At 45.2% G+C, this 17457-nt stretch overlaps 1 protein-coding gene across 1 annotated transcript in view; it reads left to right on the top strand.

The window, feature by feature from the left end:
- The first annotated feature begins 13576 nt into the window (after nt 1-13576).
- LOC135520620 (solute carrier family 2, facilitated glucose transporter member 3-like) overlaps nt 13577-17457 on the top strand; it is a 29364-nt gene continuing 25483 nt past the window's right edge. The window contains exons 1-2 of the mRNA XM_064946304.1: nt 13577-13782; nt 14277-14451. Of these exons, the coding sequence (XP_064802376.1) occupies nt 14428-14451 (24 nt within the window). The 5' untranslated portion in view covers nt 13577-13782; nt 14277-14427. The remainder of the gene's footprint in view (nt 13783-14276; nt 14452-17457) is intronic.

The following is a 17457-nucleotide window of genomic DNA, read 5'->3' as shown; positions in this document are numbered from 1 at the left end:
TTTTTTTTTTTTTTTTTAACTAACTTTGCTGCTTGCCTGAGTGACCCGAGTTGGAAGTGGGTTCCATTCAACCATCTGCAATACAATACTGTACATTACCTTGATTGCATTCTGGGTTTGAGGACCGTGTAGTGACCCCTGGTGGTAAGTACTGTGTCAGCTGTATGTAAGTGAGATACAAACAATTTGGAAGCGTGATGTGGTCAATCTCATATACTTTGAGCCAGTAGAGACATTGAATGTTGAAAATACAACCCATGCTCGCTATTTTGACAGGGTTCTTTTTGGGGCGGCAGGGTAGCCTAGTGGTTAGAGCGTTGGACTAGTAACCGGAAGGTTGCACGTTCAAATCCCTGAGCTGACAAGGTACAAATCTGTCGTTCTGCCCCTGAACAGGCAGTTAACCCACTGTTCCTAGGCCGTCATTGAAAATAAGAATTTGTTCTTAACTGACTTGCCTAGTAAAATAATTTAAAATTAAAGTCTTCCATAGCAGCTAATCTCCATATAATGGCAGTAGTCATTACTAGAAATAAATTCAATGCAATGCCCACTTTGTAACACAGGGTGGCAGTGTTGGATTAATTCAATGCATTTCTGCTGACGTAGCCAGTTTCTGCATACTGGCAATCTTGAAGAGCTTTCTGATCAGTGAGAATGTCTGCAGATTTTTGTAAAAAAAAAAAAAATGTTGCCATATATCATGACCACATCAGTGGAGTGGAGATGGAGCGTGTCTGAGTGCACATAACACACCACAAACACCTCTCTCTCCCCCTCCCTCTGACTGTAGCAGGCTTTTGTAGCTCCATGGCAGAGCAATGTTATTGGCTTAGCGAGAGACCACGTGACCAGTGGAGATGTTGGCCGATTGGTTTCCCTGGCAACAGCTCTGCGACCACAGACAGGATGTGACAGAGGAGGGAGAGAGTGATAGACTACACAGAAGTCATGTCTGTCAATCCCACGTAATCAAACTTTTGGGTCCCTGTCAAATGACCAAATTCCTTTTGTATTTGTCAGGATTGACTTGTTTTTGGGCTGAAAGCAAACACATTCCGAACTAGACTGAAGCATTGCATGTCATTCTGATTTTTTATGGATAGTTGAAACTGTTTCTTATGCAGGGTTTTCCTTCTCAGAGGTGAAGGTGCCTCTACATCCCTCTCATTTTATAGATGTTTCATAAGTAGTTGGAGGAGGACAGGCAGGGTTTCATAGGCAGTGATGTCTTGGAGGAGGGCATGCAGGGTTTCATAGGCAGTGATGTCTTGGAGGAGGGCATGCAGGGTTTCATAGGCAGTGATGTCTTGGGGGAGGACATGCAGGGTTTCATAGGCAGTGATGTCTTGGAGGAGGACAGGCAGGGTTTCACAGGCAGTGATGTCTTGGAGGAGGACATGCAAGATTTCATAGGCAGTGATGTCTTGGGGGAGGACAGGCAGGATTTCATAGGCAGTGATGTCTTGGAGGAGGGCATGCAGGATTTCATAGGCAGTGATGTCTTGGGGGAGGACAGGCAGGATTTCGTAGGCAGTGATGTCTTGGAGGAGGGCATGCAGGGTTTCATAGGCAGTGATGGCTTGGAGGAGGGCATGCAGGGTTTCATAGGCAGTGATGTCTTGGAGGAGGGCATGCAGGGTTTCATAGGCAGTGATGTCTTGGAGGAGGGCATGCAGGGTTTCATAGGCAGTGATGTCTTGGAGGAGGACAGGCAGGATTTCATAGGCAGTGATGTCTTGGAGGAGGACAGGCAGGATTTCATAGGCAGTGATGTCTTGGAGGAGGACAGGCAGGATTTCATAGGCAGTGATGTCTTGGAGGAGGACATGCAGGATTTCATAGGCAGTGATGTCTTGGGGGAGGACATGCAGGATTTCACAGGCAGTGATGTCTTGGAGGAGGGCATGCAGGGTTTCATAGGCAGTGATGTCTTGGAGGAGGACAGGCAGGATTTCATAGGCAGTGATGTCTTGGAGGAGGACAGGCAGGATTTCATAGGCAGTGATGTCTTGGAGGAGGACAGGCAGGATTTCATAGGCAGTGATGTCTTGGGGGAGGACAGGCAGGATTTCATAGGCAGTGATGTCTTGGGGGAGGACAGGCAGGATTTCATAGGCAGTGATGTCTTGGAGGAGGGCATGCAGGGTTTCATAGGCAGTGATGTCTTGGAGGAGGGCATGCAGGGTTTTATAGGCAGTGATGTCTTGGAGGAGGGCATGCAGGGTTTCATAAGCAGTGATGTCTTGGAGGAGGGCATGCAGGGTTTCATAGGCAGTGATGTCTTGGAGGAGGGCATGCAGGGTTTCATAGGCAGTGATGTCTTGGAGGAGGGCATGCAGGGTTTCATAGGCAGTGATGTCTTGGAGGAGGGCATGCAGGGTTTCATCGGCAGTGATGTCTTGGGGGAGGACATGCAGGGTTGATAGCAGTTGATGTTACTCTTCAATAACACAGAACCCAAAGAAAATCAGGGGGAGGAAAATAGGTGTATTGAAAGAGAACAAATCATGTGGGGAGGTAGATGATAGATGTTCATTCTCCCCTGTCCTCAGTGATTCTCCCCTGGGATTCTCTCCACAGAACAAAGCGACACGGTGTAATTTATAAACCCCAGCCCTAGCCTGTGGTTGACAGATTAGAATTCCTTGTAGTAAAATTGGGCCAATGACCAAATAACAAGTATTCTATTTTAGACTCAATGTACAGACGATTCAGACCAATGAAAATGTGGCACACGTAGGAATGAGTCCAGGACTGACATTCCTACACAGCTTCTAAACAGATGTTGAACTTAAAACCAACTATTTCCATTGATAATTCCCTAATGATCGTTAGTACTCTCTTGACCTTTAGTCCTCTCATCCTCTGCATTGTATATTATCTCAAAATATTCTTACATAGGCATGACGTCTTGGAGAACGGTCAGTGTTTCATAGGCATGGCCTCTAGGAGAACGAGCAGGGTTTCATAGGCATGGCCTCTAGGAGAACGAGCAGGGTTTCATAGGCATGGACAATAGAAGAACGGGCAGGGTTTCATAGGCAGTGACGTCTTGGAGAACGGGCAGGGTTTCATAGGCATGACCAATAGGAGAACGGGCAGGGCTTCATAGGTAGTGACGTCTTGGAGAACGGGCAGGGCTTCATAGGTATGACCAATAGGAGAACGGGCAGGGTTTCATAGGCAGTGACGTCTTGGAGAACGGGCAGGGCTTCATAGGCAGTGACGTCTGGGAGAACGGGCAGGGCTTCATAGGCAGTGACGTCTTGGAGAACGGGCAGGGTTTCATAGGCAGTGACGTCTTGGAGAACGGGCAGGGTTTCATAGGCAGTGACGTCTTGGAGAACGGGCAGGGTTTCATAGGCAGTGACGTCTTGGAGAACGGGCAGGGTTTCATAGGCAGTGACGTCTTGGAGAACGGGCAGGGTTTCATAGGCAGTGACGTCTTGGAGAACGGGCAGGGTTTTATAGGCAGTGACGTCTGGGAGAACGGGCAGGGCTTCATAGGCAGTGACGACTTGGAGAACGGGCAGGGCTTCATAGGCAGTGACTTCTGGGAGAACGGGCAGGGCTTCATAGGCAGTGACGTCTTGGAGAACAGGCAGGGTTTTATAGGCAGTGACGTCTGGGAGAACGGGCAGGGTTTCATAGGCAGTGACGTCTTGGAGAATGGGCAGGGTTTTATAGGCAGTGACGTCTTGGAGAATGGGCAGGGTTTTATAGGCAGTGACGTCTGGGAGAACGGGCAGGGTTTCATAGGCAGTGACGTCTTGGAGAATGGGCAGGGTTTTATAGGCAGTGACGTCTTGGAGAACGGGCAGGGTTTCATAGGCAGTGACGTCTTGGAGAACGGGCAGGGTTTCATAGGCAGTGACGTCTTGGAGAACGGGCAGGGTTTCATAGGTATGACGTCTTGGAGAACGGGCAGGGTTTTATAGGCAGTGACGTCTGGGAGAACGGGCAGGGTTTCATAGGCAGTGACGTCTTGGAGAACGGGCAGGGTTTCATAGGCAGTGACGTCTTGGAGAATGGGCAGGGTTTTATAGGCAGTGACGTCTTGGAGAACGGGCAGGGTTTCATAGGTATGACGTCTTGGAGAACGGGCAGGGCTTCATAGGTATGACGTCTTGGAGAACGGGCAGGGCTTCATAGGCAGTGACGTCTTGGAGAACGGGCAGGGATTCATAGGCAGTGACGTCTGGGAGAACGGGCAGGGTTTCATAGGCAGTGACGTCTTGGAGAATGGGCAGGGTTTTATAGGTATGACGTCTTGGAGAACGTGCAGGGTTTTATAGGCAGTGACGTCTGGGAGAACGGGCAGGGTTTCATAGGCAGTGACGTCTTGGAGAATGGGCAGGGTTTTATAGGCAGTGACGTCTTGGAGAATGGGCAGGGTTTCATAGGCAGTGACGTCTGGGAGAACGGGCAGGGTTTCATAGGCAGTGACGTCTTGGAGATTGGGCAGGGTTTTATAGGCAGTGACGTCTTGGAGAACGGGCAGGGTTTCATAGGCAGTGACGTCTTGGAGAACGGGCAGGGTTTCATAGGCAGTGACGTCTTGGAGAACGGGCAGGGTTTCATAGGTATGACGTCTTGGAGAACGGGCAGGGTTTTATAGGCAGTGACGTCTGGGAGAACGGGCAGGGTTTCATAGGCAGTGACGTCTTGGAGAATGGGCAGGGTTTTATAGGCAGTGACGTCTTGGAGAACGGGCAGGGTTTCATAGGTATGACGTCTTGGAGAACGGGCAGGGCTTCATAGGTATGACATCTTGGAGAACGGGCAGGGCTTCATAGGCAGTGACGTCTTGGAGAACGGGCAGGGTTTCATAGGCAGTGACGTCTTGGAGAACGGGCAGCGTTTCATAGGCAGTGACGTCTGGGAGAACGGGCAGGGTTTCATAGGCATGACCAATAGGAGAACGGGCAGGGCTTCATAGGTAGTGACGTCTTGGAGAACGGGCAGGGCTTCATAGGTATGACCAATAGGAGAACGGGCAGGGTTTCATAGGCAGTGACGTCTTGGAGAACGGGCAGGGCTTCATAGGCAGTGACGTCTGGGAGAACGGGCAGGGTTTCATAGGTATGACCAATAGGAGAACGGGCAGGGTTTCATAGGCATGACCAATAGGAGAACGGGCAGGGTTTCATAGGCAGTGACGTCTTGGAGAACGGGCAGGGTTTCATAGGCATGACCAATAGGAGAACGGGCAGGGCTTCATAGGTAGTGACGTCTTGGAGAACGGGCAGGGCTTCATAGGTATGACGTCTTGGAGAACGGGCAGGGCTTCATAGGCAGTGACGTCTTGGAGAACGGGCAGGGTTTCATAGGCAGTGACGTCTTGGAGAACGGGCAGGGTTTCATAGGCAGTGACGTCTTGGAGAACGGGCAGGGTTTCATAGGCAGTGACGTCTTGGAGAACGGGCAGGGTTTCATAGGTATGACGTCTTGGAGAACGGGCAGGGCTTCATAGGTATGACGTCTTGGAGAACGGGCAGGGCTTCATAGGCAGTGACGTCTTGGAGAATGGGCAGGGTTTCATAGGTATGACGTCTTGGAGAACGGGCAGGGTTTCATAGGCAGTGACGTCTTGGAGAACGGGCAGGGTTTTATAGGCAGTGACATCTGGGAGAACGGGCAGGGTTTTATAGGCAGTGACGTCTTGGAGAACGGGCAGGGTTTCATAGGTATGACGTCTTGGAGAACGGGCAGGGTTTCATAGGCAGTGACGTCTTGAAGAACGGGCAGGGTTTCATAGGCAGTGACGTCTTGGAGAATGGGCAGGGTTTCATAGGCAGTGACGTCTGGGAGAACGGGCAGGGTTTTATAGGCAGTGACGTCTTGGAGAACGGGTAGGGTTTCATAGGTATGACGTCTTGGAGAACGGACAGTGCTTCATAGGCAGTGACGTCTTGGAGAACGGGCAGGGCTTCATAGGCAGTGACGTCTTGGAGAACGGGCAGGGTTTCATAGGCAGTGACGTCTTGGAGAACGGGCAGGGCTTCATAGGCAGTGACGTCTTGGAGAACGGGCAGGGTTTCATAGGCAGTGACGTCTTGGAGAACGGGCAGGGTTTCATAGGCAGTGACGTCTTGGAGAACGGGCAGGGCTTCATAGGCAGTGACGTCTTGGAGAACGGGCAGGGTTTTATAGGCAGTGACGTCTTGGAGAACGGGCAGGGCTTCATAGTCATGACCTCGAGGAGAACGGGCAGGGCTTCATAGGCATGACCTTGAGGAGAACGGGTAGGGTTTCATAGGCATGACCTCTAGGAGATGGGCAGGGTTTCATAGGCATGACCTCTAGGAGAATGGGCAGGGCTTCATAGGAATGACCTCTCGGGTTTCGTGCAGGATGGAGGATGCAAATGGAAATCATAGTGGTCGGCTCTCACTGCATGATCACACTTCTGAGAATCTTTCTGCTGCACTTGGTGACTGGTTCCTGTTCTCATTTCACAGTTTCCTGTTTCAGAAAAGGAAGTTTGCTCAAGACTCACAACTGCAGACAGAGTTTATATATTATCTACCTTACTTGCTTTGGCAATGTTAACACGTTTCCCATGCCAATAAAGCCCTTGAATTGAAAGACAGAACAGCAGTATCCCTCCCCAAGTTTTAAAAACAGAACTCTTCACCAACCGTATATTTCTTGCACTCATACCTGAATTTGTCTTATCTTTCTGGCACTGATTCTGCTGATAACGGCTATTTTGAAGAGGAGTCTACTCGCAATGACTGTGATATGTGGTTGTTTTACCTTACTTAATATATTTGAATGCACTGACCGTGAGTCATTCTGGTTAAGTGTTTTTCAGAAGTGCATACACAAGATGAAACAGCAGCACACTGCATTAAGTTCTTCCGAAGTGACACACACACACACACACACACACACACACACACACACACACACACACACACACACACACACACACACAGAGTAACTGCAGCAGTATGTTGACAGGTCCATTACTAGCAGAGAGAACAGTCAGTGTCTATCTAGTCCTTTCATTCACTGTGTTCCTCAACTCTCTGGCAGAGTCCAGGCCTCGTTTGTTCTAATTAAGAACATTCTTCACTTCATACCCTCACCCTACCCTCTTCCACAATGCACCACCGGCCAGTTCCAACAAGCCCTGGTCAGGCCCTCTCTGTACGCAGCCTGCCTCTGTTCTGTACCAACAGACATCCATCCATCTTCCAGGTCAGCACACCTGTCACTACCACGCCAGTATGTCCTGTCCTCTTGGAGTTTTCTCTCTTTCTCTCTGTTCTTCTCCCTCTTTGTTCTGCAGGAGGAGTTCTGAATTTAGAGAGGTAGTGTGTTGGCTAAGCATAATAAATACATTTTTTTGGCCATTTGTGAGGGATAGAAAAAGTAATATGTTACATAAAAGAAAGCAGAATTGGTAAGAACAGCAATATTTAGTAAACTAATTATTATGCAGTAGTCTAGGCAGGAGAGTTTGTCAGGTTCCAGCCAGGGAATTGGTGGGCAATGAAGATTAGAAAGTGTTGATCGAGATTAAAATGAGCAGGCCATTCTTACTGTTGCTTTACCACCCACTGTGTCGGTCTCATGATTTCTGCATGACCGTGCTTTTGTGTCCGAACTCAGTGGCCATAGTCTTTTGTTCTCGGACTTGCGGTGGGCAGCACAAAGCTTCCATTCACCGGGGCTGTTTGTTCTCAATCTCGCGATCCGCACGCATTCCCGAGCACGTCGTCCCACAGATTCAGTCAATCGCAAAAAAACAAAAATATTGTTGCGCCACTGGTCCACACATTACAGTATTTACAAATCACATCGACTCAGAGCTGATGGATCGTCTGGCATTTAAGCCCTGAACAGCACCAAACCGGCAGCTACATCTCCCTGGCTGTATGCCGCCAAGACCATACCGGCAAAAACAGCTTCTCATCTGTGGTAGGCTAAGTAAAAAACGTGATGCGCCTCCTCCTGTAATATTTTATTTTGATTTATAAGGGTGGGAAGCTGCTTCACTCAACTCTGCCTCACTCCTTACACCAATACATCATTTAGTTCGCTTCTTAGCTATCTGTAAAAAGTGTTATTAGCCTTAGCCTATTTAGCCAGCTCAAACCAGCTAATCTCCCACTGCCACAATGGATATCAAACATTGGCTCCGCCAAAGTATCCAAACAAAGCCGAAGAAGAGCAATGAGCAGCAGCAGCATCAAACCACAGAGGCCGCCACAGAGGCCGCCACCAAGCCCAGCAGTGATGATGCTGCCGAGTTCCAGCTAGCTCCGCGTGCAGAGCCTTTCCCCTCTTTCACAAGCTCCGCCAGGAAAATGGCTCTGCAGCCCATTCCACCTCCGACTGTTCCTGACGATCTTGGAACAGAGGAGCCAGCCCAGGTTAGCCTAGAATCCTATCCTAGCTGTAGGTTTTCTGTCCAAAAACATTTGTTTAATAGCAACTGGTTCATAGGAAGAGAGTGTCTGGAATACTTGGTTACTGCAGATGCAAAAAAAAAAAGAATTCCCATGTCGAAAGTTCTGTGTTGGATCAAATGTTAATGCAGACAAGACCTTCTCCAAATCTGGGTATTCTAACTGGAAGCATGCTATTGATACTAATGGATTCGCTAGGCATGCATAATGTGAAGAGCAATGCACTGAACTGTGGAAAAGAAAAACTAGTTTGGGTATGGGTACTCAGGTGTCAACACTTGTTAATGATGGGCAGCTGGCAAGAAATCACATGTAAGTGTTGGCGATTGTGGACAATTTTTCAGTTTTTGATTTGTTAAAAAAGTTTGAAATATCCAATAAATGTCGTTCCACTTCATGATTGTGTCCCACTTGTTGTTGATTCTTCACAAAAAATACAGTTTTATATCTTTATGTTTGAAGCCTGAAATGTGGCAAAAGGTCGCAAAGTTCAAGGGGGCCGAATACTTTCGCAAGGCACTGTATATATATATATATATATATTTGTAATTACAACAATACTGAATGAACAATGAACACTTATTTTAACTTAATATAATACATCAATAAAATCTATTTAGTCTCAAATAAATAATGAAACATGTTGGTTTAATTTGGTTTAAATAATTCAAAAACAAAGTGTTGGAGAAGAAAGTAAAAGTGCAATATGTGCCATGTAAAAAAAGCTAACGTTTAAGTTCCTTGCTCAGAACATGAGAACATATGAAAGCTGGTGGTTCCTTTTAACATGAGTCTTAAATATTCCCAGGTAATAAATTTAGGTTCTAGTTATTATAGGACTATTTCTCTCAATACCATTTGTATTTCATATACCTTCAACTATTGGATGTTCTAATAGGTACTTTAGTATTGCCAGCCTAATCTCTGGAGTCAATAGGCTTGAAGTCATAAACAGCTCAATGCTTGAAGCATTGCGAAGAGCTGCTAGCAAACGCAGTAAAGTGCTGTTTGAATTAATGCTTACGAGCCTGCTGCTGCCTACCACCGCTCAGTCAGACTGCTCTATCAAACCATAGACTTAATTATAATATAATAACACACAGAAATACGAGCGTTAGGTCATTAATATGGTCAAATCTGGAAACTATCATTTCGAAAATAAAACGTTTATTCTTTCAGTGAAATACGGAACCATTCCATATTTTACCTAACGGGTGGCATCCATAAGTCTAAATATTAGCTGTTACATTGCACAACCTTCAATGTTATGTCATAATTACATAAAATTCTTTCAAATTAGTTTGCAATGAGCAAGGCAGCCCAAACTGCTGCATATGCCTTCTTCACAACAATTGAACCGCTCTCCTTGACGTTCTTGATGATCCGATAAATGGTTGATTTAGGTGCAATCTTACTGGCAGCAATATCCTTGCCTGTGAAGCCCTTTTTGTGCAAAGCAATGATGACGGCACGTGTTTTACAGGTAACCATGGTTGACAGAGGAAGAACAATGATTCAAAGCACCACTCTCCTTTTGATGCTTCCAGTCTGTTATTCTAACTTAATCAGCATGACAGAGTGAATTCCAGCCTTGTCCTCGCCAACACTCACACCTGTGTTAACGAGAGAATCACTGACATGATGACAGCTGGTCCTTTTGTGGCAGGGCTGAAATGCAGTGGAAATGTTTTTTGGGATTCAGTTAATTTGCATGGCAAAGAGGGACTTTGCAATTAATTGCAATTCATCTGATCGCTCTTCATAACATTCTGGAGTATATGCAAATTGCCATCATCCAAACTGAGGCAGCAGACTTTGTGAAAATTAATATTTGTGTCATTCTCAAAACTTTTGGTCACGACTGTAGTTTAGCGGCCAGCTATCTAAACTTGTTAACATGGTTGAATTACCAGCTGGGGGGCCTCCATTGATTTTGTTAGTCTCACTCAGATACCAAATAAAAAAACTGCAATACATTTCTCTCCATCCTATTGTACATTTGTATAGAATTGCAGGAAATTTGCTGTAAAACTGCAAATGTTCCTCTCTGCCCCATAGCAAAATGAGTAGAATTGCAGGAAATTAGTTATAAAATTTCAAAACCTTTCTCTCTGCCCCATGGTAAAATCTGTAGACGTGCAGCAAACTTGCTTTAAAACTGAAATATGGGGGTGGGGGCTATATCATTGTGAGACCATCCTGAAATCTCCAGAGCGGAAGCTCGCGAGTTCAGCATGGTCATGAGAGGGTACTATGACTATGAATTTGAGAGAGTAAACATTTCTCCTACGTCATTCTTCAGCATTATGTGGCAGGGCTACCTTTTATGTTTCCATTGGGACTATGGAGTGCACCATTAAGTTGAAACAATATTATGTTACACAATATCAGATGCGTAACTTACTGTACTGCAATGCTTCAGAGACACCATTCCTCTTATCACAGCGTTCCTTGCAGATCAATCCCTAAGATTTCCTCCATCTTGTCTTATTGGCCAATGATGTACTGCCTGAGAGAGAAAATAACTTTTCTGCTTTTTTAGACCCTTCTTACATTTTCTTGTTATTCCTACCTTTCTTAGGACTAAATGACTGTTCCAATTGCTTCCAACTTGCAATCACTGTAGTTCTATGTAAACCAATCAGCCCGGCAAGCATGTTCATATGGAAATATGTCAATGAATCATTGTGGCACTGATTTTTGAAAGGAGGCTGTCAAATACTTTCATTAGCACATGGAACCAGAAAAGTAACACTGCAGACTGTGGAACAACTGATTTGTCTTTGTTCCTGTCATGTCACTGTCACACATCACACATCTATAAGACAAAAACATTTGTGAAACAAAGTAGTGCACCCAATCATTGATTGAAGAATGACTACAATTAAGGCCAGGTAGCATTCTTAACCCGATTCATATTGATACTGTAGACAAAATGTGCTCATGAAACCAATTTAAAGGCAGCATCCTGACTGAGTCTCTGGGGTTGCTATTGAATCTGATCAGCCTGGTAGGAGTAGAGCTCACCCACTGGATCATATGTATCAGCCTATAAGGCACCTTGACCACTAATATGCCTGCAAGTAGAATTGCTCATGAAACAGCCTACAAGACGGCATCCTGACTTATCAGCCTCTGAGGCTGCTATTGAATCTGATCAAGCTCTGAGGCTGAAAGCTAATCTGATCAGCCTGTCAGGAATGGAGCACTGTACATTTTTAGATTATCCACAAAACACGATGTGTCCCTTATAATTATACACATATCAGTTGTACAAGCTAACAACCAGCATAGATAACTAGCTAGCTAAAAATACTACCTAGCTAAGTGAGCTTGCTAAGCAGCCCTACTAGCAAGCTAGCTAACAAATAAAAAAAAATTGCTAATCTATAACAAACCAGTCTGATATATCATTATAAAGTTGCCTTCATTTTGAAAGATGCTAGCTATATTACATTTCTTCCACTAGGCTTCAGCTTTCTGGCTCTGTTTGAATGTGGCTTTGATGACTCATTGTTCCCTGCATGCAATTGGTTCTGGTCTTGGGGGCGACATGCAGCCTGTGAGACAGTGCTGCATGTCTTCTTCTTCATCTTCTTCGGGGGGGTTTAACGGCTGTAGGCATCTAATATGTTGCATTAACGCTCCCAACTGGACTATAGTATAAATTCATTATACTTTGTGATACCCCAAAGATATATACCAACATTTTTATAATAATACGCCCTTCTGACTACCCAATTCCACTACTTTTCCCCTATCTGCTCCTGCACCATGCCAACGGTCTAGGAGGACAGGACACCATCTCTCAACACACTCTCTAACTCTTCAGAAGTCAAATCACATACACCCAAGTACTGCAGCTGCCAACACAACATCTATTTTCTGTCATTGACATTCAATTTCTGAGGTACAGTTGATAACCATTGCTATGAACACTAAGAAGCCAACCTTACTGAAGCATATATCACTCATTGGCCTATTCCTCTGTGCTGGCAAAGATCTACTACTCACAGGCATGTAACTTTTTTTTGGTCCACAAAATTTGTGCGCTGGGCCTTTAATAGTCCTGTATTGTAGGATATATCCATCTGCAGCACCAGTGCAAGAAAAACTGGGCAAAACTCAGCTTGATCATAACCATGTCCATCAATGCAAGGCTCCGGTTCCGAGATCCTCACCACACCTTCCACCTCACTTAAATCTCCCTCATTCACTTCCATTTCAAATCAAATGTATTTATAAAGCCCTTCTTACATCAGCTGATGTCACAAAGTGCTGTACAGAAACCCAGCCTAAAACCTCAAACAGCAAGCAATGTAGGTGGAGAAGCACGGTGGCAAGGAAAAACTTCCTAGAAAGGCCAGAACTTAGGAAGAAACCTAGAGAGGAACCAGGCTCTGAGGGGTGGCCAGTCCTCTTCTGGCTGTGCCGGGTGGAGATTATAACAGAAGATGCTCAAATGTTCATAGATGACCAGCAGGGTCAAATAATAATAATCACAGTGGTTGTCGAGGGAGCACCTCAGGAGTAAATGTCAGTTGGCTTTTCATAGCCGATCATTCAGAGTATCTCTACCGCTCCTGCTGTCTCCAGACAGTTGAAAACAGCATATCTGGAACAGGTAGCACGTCCGGTGAACAGGTCAGGGTTCCATAGCCGCAGGCAGAACAGTTGAAACTGGAGCAGCAGCAAGGCCAGCATTTGACCTCCTGAACTCGGTCTGGTGGACAGCGCACTCTGTTTGTACTTGATCCCAGACTTCTTCTACACACCATCTTCAGCAAATTCCAATTCAGCCTCTGCTTTCCTCATTCTCTTCGACCTCTTCTTTCTCTTTTTCCTCCTCCATTCCCTCTTTCGAAATCCATCTTTCCGTGTCCCTGTCCCAATGTTTTTCTCCTCCTGGCTTTGCTAGCGGCCCAGTGGCATCCCGATGTAACTCCATCTCATAATCATCCTGTTCAACTCGAAAACGTGTCTTCTACAGGCGCCGACATTTTGAGAGAATGAGCAGTGGCACAACTCCCAAACAGCCTACTCTCCTCGAATGTTCTCTCAGACAGGATCATATTGCCTGTCAGGCGCTGTTCAGGGCTTAAATGCCCCACGAGCGCTATGATTTGGTAAAAAACTGCGTGCGCTTTTACGTGTAGGAGCAAGCATGACCCGAGATGACCAGGGCACGTAGGATGTCGGCAAAGCTAGGGAACGTGCGGACAGACTTGTGCCACTATCGTATATAAGTCGGTGACGAGAGAGGGAGGGGAGCAAGTGCTGAACATTCTTCTAAGCATACAGTTCAGTTCGACACTAAAGGGAGATACGATAACCTATTTGGCACCAAACAGGAATTACGGTAAAATAGCCTATATCATTTTACTATTGTGAAGTTAGCCAACATTTGTATTTGTTCATTTAGCATGAGAAGGGATGTGTTTATAGACGGATTTATTTGTAGACTTTAGTCAGTAGTAGTCAACAGGAGGACGCTCTGTCAGAATTAGTGGTGTATAGAATGGAATAGGATGAAATGTAATGTATCACTTTCTAAAATACATCATCATGTCAATATCAATCTAGGGAAACGTTGATTTCTTTCTCGTTTGAAAATTAGAGTTGAAACTGATAGTGAGATGAGGGAGAAAGGAAGGAGAAGAGGGAGGGTTTTATCATCATATCTTTTGCTGCTCAAGCCAGATAGTCTACTGTACAATAGAGGTTGAATTTGTGCATCCACAGGTAGAATATACTCTGCTGTCTGTGCAGCTGCTAGTCTTGATGTGCGTCAGGTGTTTTAGTTCATCACTTCTAATGTATTAAAATGCTTCTATTTGTATTTTTTCTCTGCAGGTGGTTCCTCTGCAAACTGCTGTTTGGACTGCCTACATTGTTAGCCTTGCAAATGAGAGCCTAGTTTTGGAAGGAGAAACTCAAACAAAGTATTGAACTTGGAGTTATTTGATCATTCCTGAGGAAGTCAGACAGTGAAACATAATTCAAGATGGAGAATATGGAAGATGGGAAGGTAAGCAACACATTAGGTCTGTCATGTTCTCTTTTCTCACATCTTCTCACATCTAGTATTCTCCAGTGCTTGACTTGGACTGAAATAGGTGCTGGTACTCATTTTGGGTGATGGTACTATTTAGATTTAGATGCAGGAACTCCACAATACCTTTGAGCTAATATTCTATAGAAGGTGCAGGAACTTAAGCAGTAGTAATTTTGAGGTGCTGGTACTCAGCTTTGGTGAGCTACTGCCCAAGTCGAGTACTGGTCTTCTCACAGAGTTACTGATTACATCATATGATTTGATTCATTTATTGTTGCTTATTTTTGTTGTTGTTGCAATTACAGTTTTTAACGTTTCCTTCCACAACATAATAATGCAATTGAAATACATCTCGATTTGAACCACATTAGTTACTCGACCATCACACCAGTTGTGCGGCAGTATTTATACTACTACTCTTCTCCTTTGTACATTATACATTCATTTATCTCTGGTGACTATTTCATAAACAATCCTCATCCACCAGCACTGTTTCCTGAGGAAGAGTAGAGCAATGTTTTTTCCCTCCCTGTCTTTGTCTCCCTACCTTTAATGAGTCAGTCAGAGAATGGTATTTACAAGGAGACGGGTGAACACTGCTTTTCCTCTCTGGCATGTAGAAGAACAGGGGCTGGGGTGGGAGAGGAGAGAGAGGGGGGATAGAGAAGGAGAAAGGGGATTGGCGGATGCTACAGATACAGGTGGCGTGTCTGAACTTGAGCGGGTCTGTTTTATTCTCTGGCCTGTACCTGCATGTAGGACTAGGAGAGACAGACAGAATGAGGGAAGAGAGAGTGATATGTAGTAAGGGAGGTGGGTATAGCAAATGATGTGTGAGGTGAGAGAAAGGTGTAGAAAGAGTCACATGATAGAGTGAGCAATAGCAATAGTAATAGTGTGACAGAGGGATAGAGTTATAAGCCCTAGAGGCCTAGATTGGCCATCAGACCCCCCCCCCCCCCCCCCATGACAAACCCGGTGACCTCAGATCTCCATACATTGACTTAGCAACACAAGGCTTTCCTTACTCTCTATCACTTACATAAAGAGCCCCTAACAACACTGCTAACCTTGTCATGATCACACTCTTAAACCCCTCTACAATACAGATGGATTGGATGCTTATTGTTACCAGATGTGTCTTCATATGGTTGTCTATCTACAACATGGCTTCTTTTGTAACAGGTTGCACACTGTTGGTTGTCTTCCTCTTCTTTGTGGCTGTTAGGCAATGAGACTTTCCTACCAACCGTTGATGTGAAATGCTGAAACAGGAAAGGGCCTTCCACAAACTGTTACCATAAAGTTCAAAGCACAGAATCATCTAGAATGTCATTGTATGCTGTAGTGTTAAGATTTCCCTTCTCTGGAACTAAGGGGCTTAGCTCGAACCATGAAAAACAGCCCCAGACCATTATTCGTCCTCCACCGAACTTTACAGTTTGCACTATGTATTCGGGCAGGTAGCGTTCTTCTGGCATGCGCCAAACCCAGATTAATCTGTTGGACTGGCAGATGGTGAAGCATGATTCATCACTCCAGAGAACGCGTTTCCACTGCTCCAGAGTCCAATGACGGCGAGCTTTACACCACTCCAGCCGACACTTGGCATTGTGCATGGTGATCTTAGACGTGTGTGCCTGCTCCGCCATGGAAACCCATTTCATGAAGCTCCCGACGATCAGTTATTGTGCTGACGTTGCTTCCAGAGGCAGTTTGGAATTCGGTAGTGAGTATGGCAATCGAGGACAGACCATTTTTACATGCTAGGAGCTTCAGCACTCAGCGGTCCCGTTCTGTAAGCTTGTGTGGCCTACTACTTCGCGGCTGAGCCCTTGTTGTTCCTAGACGTTTCCACTTCACAATAACAGCACTGACAGTTGACAGCTCTAGTAGGGTAGAAATTTGACAAGCTGACTTGTTGGAAACAGGGCATCTTATGACGGTGCCACGTTGAATGTCACTGAGCTCTTCAGTAAGGCCATTCTACTGACAATGTTGGTCTATGGAGATTGCATGGCGGTGTGCTCGATTTTATACACCTGTCAGCAACGATTGTGGCTGAAATAGCCAAATATACTAATTTGAAGGGGTGTCTACATACTTTTGTATTTCTAGTGTATATTGACTAACAGCACTGATGGGAAATGAGAAATGTTACAAATAGGGAGGTTCAAGACTCTCGTAAGACATCACAGTAAAATGGAGGGATGTATTGCCAAAGGAAATAGCAAAACGGTATTATACTGGGAAAGAAGTGTTAGTCGGTGGAGTGTTGGAGTTAAGATCAGAATGAATGATGGATTGGCCACTGTGGGTGAAAATCCTGCACTTGCAGAAAGATGAAATGAGGAATAGAGAGACAGAGAATCAGATGGACAGATAATAGGATGAGAAACAGAAGGACTTCATTATATATCAGAAATCACTTTTCCCGGTCATGTGACAAACACACACACATGCACACACACGCACACACACACACACATGCACACACACAGCAGGCAGGCACAGATTGACATAAATGCACATGTTGATATCTGGTTTGTGTAAGACATGTTGTGCTTGTCAACAAGCTTTAAAGGCTTTTTAGTATAGTACAGTAAGTCGCTCTGGATAAGAGCGTCTGCTAAATGACTTAAATGTAAATGTAAAATGTATGGTACACACACACTCAACCATGCTACTTGCTGTTTATTATATATGAGTCATTTCACCCCAACCTACATGTACATATTACCTCAATACCTCGACTAACCTATACCCCCGCACATTGACTCGATACCGGTACCCCTGTATATAGCCTTGTTACTGTTATTTTATTGTTGCTCTTTATTTTTTACTTTAGTTTATTTAGTAAATATTTTCTTAACTCTTTTTTTTTCTCTTAAAACTGCATTGTTGGTTAAGGGCTTGTAAGTAAGCATTTCACGGGAAGGCGGGTGAGTGTGTTTGGACTGTCTCCTGAGGTACGGGCTG

The sequence above is a fragment of the Oncorhynchus masou genome, chromosome 29 (genome assembly GCF_036934945.1).
Source record: "Oncorhynchus masou masou isolate Uvic2021 chromosome 29, UVic_Omas_1.1, whole genome shotgun sequence".
Lineage (NCBI taxonomy): Eukaryota > Metazoa > Chordata > Actinopteri > Salmoniformes > Salmonidae > Oncorhynchus > Oncorhynchus masou.
Note: the sequence above shows the minus strand (reverse complement) of the source record. Positions and strands in the feature narration are given on the sequence as shown.